The sequence below is a fragment of the Lolium perenne genome, chromosome 3, assembly GCF_019359855.2.
Source record: "Lolium perenne isolate Kyuss_39 chromosome 3, Kyuss_2.0, whole genome shotgun sequence".
Taxonomy (NCBI): domain Eukaryota; kingdom Viridiplantae; phylum Streptophyta; class Magnoliopsida; order Poales; family Poaceae; genus Lolium; species Lolium perenne.
In genome coordinates this window covers 333,897,043-333,905,830 of record NC_067246.2, presented here as the reverse complement: position 1 = coordinate 333,905,830, position 8,788 = coordinate 333,897,043, and the positions used below count along the sequence as shown (strand labels likewise).

The 8,788-nt window shown below is 49.5% G+C and overlaps 1 protein-coding gene across 1 annotated transcript; it reads left to right on the top strand.

Annotated features, from left to right (window-relative positions):
• The first annotated feature begins 7,655 nt into the window (after positions 1 to 7,655).
• On the top strand, positions 7,656 to 8,513 carry LOC139838287 (uncharacterized). Its single transcript, XM_071827690.1, has one exon. The coding sequence runs from the start codon at positions 7,656 to 7,658 to the stop codon at positions 8,511 to 8,513; it is 858 nt and encodes a 285-aa protein (XP_071683791.1).
• The last annotated feature ends 275 nt before the right edge of the window (positions 8,514 to 8,788 follow it).

Genomic DNA, 8,788 nt, shown 5'->3' with positions numbered 1-8,788 from the left:
TATGGGAGAGACACCTCTAGTGAACTGTGGACCCCGGTCCAATTCTCTATACTGAAATACAATCTACTGCAATACTGTTCTACTGTTTTCTGCAAACAATCATCATCCACACTATACATCTAATCCTTTGTTACAGCAAGCCGGTGAGATTGACAACCTCGTTGTTTTGTTGGGGAAAAGTACTTGGTTTGTGTTGTGCAGGTTCCACGTTGGCGCCGGAATCCCTGGTGTTGCGCCGCACTACATCTCGCCGCCATCAACCTTCAACGTGCTTCTTGGCTCCTACTGGTTCGATAAACCTTGGTTTCATACTGAGGGAAAACTTGCCGCTGTATGCATCACACCTTCCTCTTGGGGTTCCCAACGGACGCGTGCTGTACGCGTATCAAGGACCATTCTTTTACTTTTATGTTGAGTCAGTTCACCTATTTCTCTCCATCTCAAGAAGCAAACACTTGTGTGAACTGTGCATTGATTCCTACATACTTGCATATTGCACTTATTATATTACTCTATGTTGACAATATCCATGAGATATACATGTTACAAGTTGAAAGCAACCGCTGAAACTTCATCTTCCTTTGTGTTGCTTCAATGCCTTTACTTTGAATTATTGCTTTATGAGTTAACTCTTATGCAAGACTTATTGATGCTTGTCTTGAAGTACTATTCATGAAAAGTCTTTGCTATATGATTCATTTGTTTACTCATGTCATATACATTGTTTTGATCGCTGCATTCACTACATATGCTTACAAATAGTATGATCAAGGTTATGATGGCATGTCACTCCAGAAATTATCTTTGTTTATCGTTTACCTGCTCGGGACGAGCAGGAACTAAGCTTGGGGATGCTGATACGTCTCCGACGTATCGATAATTTCTTATGTTCCATGCCACATTATTGATGATATCTACATGTTTTATGCACACTTTATGTAATATTCGTGCATTTTCTGGAACTAACCTATTAACAAGATGCCGAAGTGCCGATTCTTTGTTTCTGCTGTTTTTGGTTTCAGAAATCCTAGTAAGGAAATATTCTCGGAATTGGACGAAATCAATGCCCAGGGTCCTATTTTGCCACGAAGCTTCCAGAAGACCGAAGAGTCAACGAAGTGGGGCCACGAGGCGGCCAGACCACAGGGCGGCGTGGCCCAGATCTTGGCCGCGCGGCCCTGTCATCTGGGCCCCTCGTGACGCCCCTTGACCTGCCCTTCCGCCTACAAATAGCCTTCGTCGCGAAACCCCCAATACCGAGAGCCACGATACGGAAAACCTTCCAGAGACGCCGCCGCCGCCAATCCCATCTCGGGGGATTCTGGAGATTGCCTCCGGCACCCTGCCGGAGAGGGGAATCATCTCCCGGAGGACTCTACGCCGCCATGGTCGCCTCCGGAGTGATGTGTGAGTAGTCTACCCCTGGACTATGGGTCCATAGCAGTAGCTAGATGGTTGTCTTCTCCTCATTGTGCTTAATTGTCGGGTCTTGTGAGCTGCCTAACATGATCAAGATCATCTATCTGTAATTCTATATGTTGTGTTTGTTGGGATCCGATGAATAGAGAATACTTGTTATGTTGATTATCAATTTATATCTATGTGTTGTTTATGATCTTGCATGCTCTCCGTTATTAGTAGAGGCTCTGGCCAAGTTTTTGCTATTAACTCCAAGAGGGGGTATTTATGCTCGATAGTGGGTTGATACGTCTCCAACGTATCGATAATTTCTTATGTTCCATGCCACATTATTGATGTTATCTACATGTTTTATGCACACTTTATGTCATATTCGTGCATTTTCTGGAACTAACCTATTAACAAGATGCCGAAGTGCCAGTTCCTGTTTTCTGCTGTTTTTGGTTTCAGAAATCCTAGTAACGAAATATTCTCGGAATCGGACGAAATCAACGCCCAAGTTCCTATTTTCACCGGAAGCATCCAGAACACCCGAGAGTCGCCAGAGGGAAGCCCTGGGGGCCCCACACCACACCCCGGCGCGGCCAAGGGGGGGGGGGCGCGCCCCCCTATAGTGTGGGCCCCCCAGAAGCCCTCCTGCGCCGCCTCTTCGCCTATATAATGCCCCTGGATCGAAAACCCTGATGCGTTCGACGAAAACCACAGAAACCTTCCAGAGCCGCCGCCATCGCGAGGCCAAGATCTGGGGGACAGGAGTCTCTGTTCCGGCACGCTGCCGGAACGGGGAAGTGCCCCCGGAAGGCTTCTCCATCGACACCGCTGCCATCTCCACCGCCATCTTCATCACCGCTGCTGCTCCCATGAGGAGGGAGTAGTTCTCCATCGAGGCTCGGGGCTGTACCGGTAGCTATGTGGTCCAAGAGGGAGTATTTATGCTCGATAGTGGGTTCATGTCTCCGTGAATCTGGGGAAGTGACAGAAATCTCTAAGATTATGGATGTGCTGTTGCCACTAGGGATAAAACATTGGTGCTATGTTCGAGGATGTAGTTACTGATTACATTACGCGCAATACTTAATGCAATTGTCTGTTGTTAGCAACTTAATACTGGAGGGGGTTCGGATGATAACCTGAAGGTGGACTTTTTAGGCATAGATGCATGCTGGATAGCGGTCTATGTACTTTGTCGTAATGCCCAATTAAATCTCACTATACTCATCATAATATGTATGTGCATGGTCATGCCCTCTCTATTTGTCAATTGCCCAACTGTAATTTGTTCACCCAACATGCTGTTTATCTTATGGGAGAGACACCTCTAGTGAACTGTGGACCCCGGTCCAATTCTCTTTACTGAAATACAATCTCTTGCAATCTTTGTTCTCTTGTTTTACGCAAACAATCATCTTCCACACTATACATCTAATCCTTTGTTACAGCAAGCCGGTGAGATTGACAACCTCGCTATTTCGTTGGGGCAAAGTACTTGGTTTGTGTTGTGCAGGTTCCACGTTTGCGCCGGAATCCCTGGTGTTGCGCCGCACTACATCTCGCCGCCATCAACCTTCAACGTGCTTCTTGGCTCCTACTGGTTCGATTAAACCTTGGTTTCATACTGAGGGAAAACTTGCCGCTGTACGCATCACACCTTCCTCTTGGGGTTCCCAACGGTCGCGTGCTGTACGCGTATCACCTGCAGATGGCCCCCTTTGAAGCCTTGTACGGAACGAAGTGCCGTACCCCCCTGAACTGGTCAGAAGTCGGAGAAAGCCAAGTTTCTGGCCCAGATGTTCTTCGTGAAGCCGAAGAGAAAGTGCACAAGATTCGCGAGTACCTCAAGACGGCGCAATCAAGACAGAAGAGCTACGCCGACAAGAGACGTCGGGAGATGACCTTCGAGATCGGAGACTTCGTCTATCTCAAGGTATCCCCCTTGAAAGGAATGCAGAGGTTTCAGCTGAAAGGAAAGCTCGCACCCCGATATGTCGAACCTTTCAAAGTTCTGAGTCGCCGAGGCGAAGTATCTTATCAATTGGAGTTCCCCGAAGAAATGTCGGCTGTGCACGACGTGTTTCACATCTCACTCCTCCGGAAGTGCCTTGAAGTCCCTGAGAAGACCGAAGTGTTCAAGAACATCGATCACCAATCGGTGGATATCAACAAGGACCTGACATACCGTGAAGTGCCGATTCACATCCTGGAGGAAGCTTACCGAACCACCCGCAACCGAAGCATCAAGTTTCTGAAGATACAATGGAGCAATCACACTGAAGATGAAGCCACCTGGGAGCGCGAAGACTTCATGAAGAAGGAGTACCCAGATCTCTTTAGTACCTAACTTTCTTTTCGATCTCGGGACGAGATCTTTTGTAAGGGGGAAGGGTTTGTAACATCCCAAATTTTCAATAAAAAGAAAGTTAGAAGAATTCCAGAGAGCAAAATTTCAAACCAACAAAAACTTTTTAAAGTGCATATAGTGCCCTGCATAGGACTTGTGCATTTGATTGATATGCCATGATGATTGTTATTATGTGTATGTGCTATACTCTAAAACCCTAATGTGATCATGAGAAGATCGCCAACCAAATAAATCAAAAAGAGAAAGAAATCAAATAAAAGGAAAAACCCTAAAACCCTCACATATGGCTTATGCCATTTTTATAAATTTTGACCCTAGAACAATTTGGTCTTCACCATTAGTTGAACAATGTTACTAAACACTTATTACAACTTTTGGAATCAAAGAAACACAAATCAAATGGATTTCAAATTCAAATTTGGCTCACATATGATACTGGTCAAATCTGCCAATTATAGTCTGATCACTACTTTGAGCCTCTGCAATTCAAAATTTTCAAACTAAACCTTGCTAACTCTTTGCACCTCATCCAAGACAACATCAAGGTGAACATTTTTTTGTAAAGATCACCATGCCAAATTCTTTCTAGATCAAATGCTATGCTCATCCAAAGTTGACACTTTTTATTAAGTGGAACAATCTCACACTTAGCCAAATTTACAATTCTTTGAATTTAACAATTCCACCACCACCCCTCATCATCTTTGGTCATTTATAACTCAACCAAACACACACAATTCAAAACTTGCCACCATTTGACTTCACTCAAAAATTGGATAAATTTGCAAATTACAAATATGGAACTATTTGGCACTATTTCAAATAGTGATCTACTCACCTCTAATCTACCCCAAACCTATTCTAAATGGTCCCCTGGTCCCCTCTCACTCTTAATGACACATAGTAACCCTAGGAGAGAGGAGGGCAAAGCTAGGACATGGCCATGCCGGCCATGTCGCCACCCCGACAAGCCTCCCCTCTCTCCCTTCTTCCTCTGCCATGGCCCTGGTGCCGAACGTCGCCACCGCACTCTCCTACATCACCCTAGCCAAGCCACGGTCCAGCTCGACGCCGACCATCACCGGAGATCGTGCACCAAGATCACCACTGGATGCCGCTCGCGTCGCGCGTGGACGCCACTGGACACGCGCCACCCCATCGACTCGCACTCGCTCTGGCCCCGCTTGCAACGCGTTGAGCATCGCTGCGCCACCACGACCCCGCCAGACACGCGCATGACCACTCCCTGGACCGCAGCCGCCGGAGACGGAGAAGAAAATCCCGTAGACGCCGCCCGACGACACGGAAGCAATGTGTCGCCCACAGACGTCGCCCGACCGTGCCGTTGCTACCTACAGCTTCGCCTGGACGAGGAGAACGTCCCTGAACCCTTGCCTAGCCCAACACCTTGCCGGAATCACCGCGCCCATGTCGACCACCACACTGCCCCACAGCCCTTGCTCGCCTCTATAAATAGAGCGTTCCCTGGACGCCATTGAGCACACCATCTCACTCCTCACCCTTCACCGCTTCTCCTCGCACCATTAGCCAAGCCAATCACCGCCGGAGTCGCCGCAATCGCAAGATCGGAGCCGCGGAAGCCCTGGAGCAATCGCCGTCGATCCAGGCCACCTCGAGCTCCGCCACTGCTACCAGCTGCTTCGCCGCCGTCCACATCTACCTCACGCACACTGCCAACACTTGCTGGAGCTCTGGTTAGCCCTCCGACCCCCTAGCGCCGCTGTGCCCGTAACCCTCTCTCGTCGGAGAAGACGACGATGGTGAGCCGTTGGATTGCCTTCTAATCCAACGCGCCGCGTCGCTCGTACCGATTCGGTGTTTATAAGTCGCTGACGAGTGGCCCCCACCCTGTCAGGCGGCCCACTCGCACGAGTTGCGCTGCTGGGCCGTTTTTCCCTTTTTCAAACCGTTTCGGCCCAACTCAGTTTCCCGCCAGCCCATTTCTTCAAATCCAGTTTAATTCAAATACATTTAAATTCAATACTGGCTCCAACTTTGAAAATCCATAGAATCTGTTTGGCTTGGCCAAATTTAACGGTCTGTAGGCTTGCCAATTATAGTCTGATCACTACTTTGAGCCTCTGCAATTCAAAATTTTCAAACTAAACCTTGCTAACTCTTTGCACCTCATCCAAGACAACATCAAGGTGAACATTTTTTTGTAAAGATCACCATGCCAAATTCTTTCTAGATCAAATGCTATGCTCATCCAAAGTTGACACTTTTTATTAAGTGGAACAATCTCACACTTAGCCAAATTTACAATTCTTTGAATTTAACAATTCCACCACCACCCCTCATCATCTTTGGTCATTTATAACTCAACCAAACACACACAATTCAAAACTTGCCACCATTTGACTTCACTCAAAAATTGGATAAATTTGCAAATTGCAAATATGGAACTATTTGGCACTATTTCAAATAGTGATCTACTCACCTCTAATCTACCCCAAACCTATTCTAAATGGTCCCCTGGTCCCCTCTCACTCTTAATGACACATAGTAACCCTAGGAGAGAGGAGGGCAAAGCTAGGACATGGCCATGCCGGCCATGTCGCCACCCCGACAAGCCTCCCCTCTCTCCCTTCTTCCTCTGCCATGGCCCTGGTGCCGAACGTCGCCACCGCACTCTCCTACATCACCCTAGCCAAGCCACGGTCCAGCTCGACGCCGACCATCGCCGGAGATCGCGCGCCAAGATCACCACTGGATGCCGCTCGCGTCGCGCGTGGACGCCACTGGACACGCGCCACCCCATCGACTCGCACTCGCTCTGGCCCCGCTTGCAACGCGTTGAGCATCGCTGCGCTACCACGACCCCGCCAGACACGCGCAAGACCACTCCCTGGACCGCCGCCGCCGGAGACGGAGAAGAAAATCCCGTAGACGCCGCCCGACGACACGGAAGCAATGCGTCGCCCACAGACGTCGCCCGACCGTGCCGTTGCTACCTACAGCTTCGCCTGGACGAGGAGAACGTCCCTGAACCCTTGCCTAGCCCAACACCTTGCCGGAATCACCGCGCCCATGTCGACCACCACACTGCCCTGCAGCCCTTGCTCGCCTCTATAAATAGAGCGTTCCCTGGACGCCATTGAGCACACCATCTCACTCCTCACCCTTCACCGCTTCTCCTCGCACCATTAGCCAAGCCAATCGCCGCCGGAGTCGCCGCAATCGCAAGATCGGAGCCGCGGAAGCCCTGGAGCAATCGCCGTCGATCCAGGCCACCTCGAGCTCCGCCACTGCTACCAGCTGCTTCGCCGTCGTCCACATCTACCTCACGCACACTGCCAACACTTGCTGGAGCTCTGGTTAGCCCTCCGACCCCCTAGCGCCGCCGTGCCCGTAACCCTCTCTCGTCGGAGAAGACGACGATGGTGAGCCGTTGGATTGCCTTCTAATCCAACGTGCCGCGTCGCTCGTACCGATTCGGTGTTTATAAGTCGCTGACGAGTGGCCCCCACCCTGTCAGGCGGCCCACTCGCATGAGTTGCGCTGCTGGGCCGTTTTTCCCTTTTTCAAACCGTTTCGGCCCAACTCAGTTTCCCGCCAGCCCATTTCTTCAAATCCAGTTTAATTCAAATACATTTAAATTCAATACTGGCTCCAACTTTGAAAATCCATAGAATCTGTTTGGCTTGGCCAAATTTAACAAATCCATAGATCATGCCGCCCAGGGGAAAGCTCTTGTGAATTGGAAAACGGTCTGTAGGCCAAAGAAGCTGGGGGGCTCGGCATTCCGGACATTGAGAGATCTGGACGTGCCCTGCGTTTACGATGGCCTTGGCTTCAGTGGACTGATCCGGACCGCCCTTGGTCTGGTTCAAAGCTTCCATGCGACGACACCGACATGTCCCTTTTCAGAGCCGCCACTAAAGTTACCATTGGAAATGGGGAGACAGCCAAATTCTGGCATGACAACTGGTATGCTCGGGGCCCTCTATCTCAATGGGCGCCCGACCTCTACAAAATTGCCTCGAGGAAGAATCGTACGGTCGCCAAAGAGCTAAGTGAAAACAACTGGATCCGCTCTGTCGTGTCCCTTAACTCGCCTCAACAGCTCGCACAATATATCGACGTCTGGGAGGCCGTCCACTCCATCAACCTTGCCCCCGAGTTGCCAGACAACATCGACTGGACGCTTAATGCCACTTCAACCTACAGCGCTAGCTCCGCCTATGAGGCACAATTCCTTGGCTCCCAAGCCCGCTTCGATGCCATGAAGATTTGGTCGGCACATGCGGAGCCCAAATGCAAGTTATTTGGTTGGCTAGCCCTTCATGGAAAGCTCCTTACCGCCGATATGCTTGCCATCCGAGGATGGCCTCACGACCCTCGATGCCCCTTGTGCCTCAGCGAGCCTGAGACAGCTGACCACCTCTGCAGAATCTGCCCGTTCATGGCGGCCGTCTGGAACCTTATCAAATCTTGGGATGGCGACTCCTCCGATGACCGACGCCTCGACTTCCATTCCATATCTGACTGGTGGAATGACATGATAAAGGAAAAGCCGCAGAAAGAAAAGAAACGCATCAGCGGCCGGTTCTTATATGTACTTTGGAACGCATGGAAGGAACGAAACCGGCGCATTTTCACTGGACAACGTCTTACCTACCTTGAGGTCGCAAGTATCGCTAACGAGGATATCCTCCAAAGGGATCGGGCTATAAATGGTTTCGGCCCGGTCATCCCGGCCGAGCAGGATTAGTTTTTCTTTTTGGTAGCTCGTCTTTCATGGTGGGTTCTGGGCATTTTACCACCTTAAGCTAAAAATGCCCTCTCTTTGTACAGTCTGGATCATTTTGTTCCCTCTTGCTTAATGAAAAGGCAGTGCTCCTGCCGGTTGCTCCAACAAAAAGAAAGCTATGAAAAAGATCTACAATATGCCACTGGTCCCACCTCAAGATCATGTGTAGAATTAATCTGATAAAAAGATGAAGGCAGGGACTTTTCCCTATTCAAATAATTATTAAAAATCAACCA

Bases quoted from the DNA above. Each gene is read 5' to 3' on its own strand.
- LOC139838287 (XM_071827690.1), top strand. From the start codon at position 7,656: ATGTCCCTTTTCAGAGCCGCCACTAAAGTTACCATTGGAAATGGGGAG.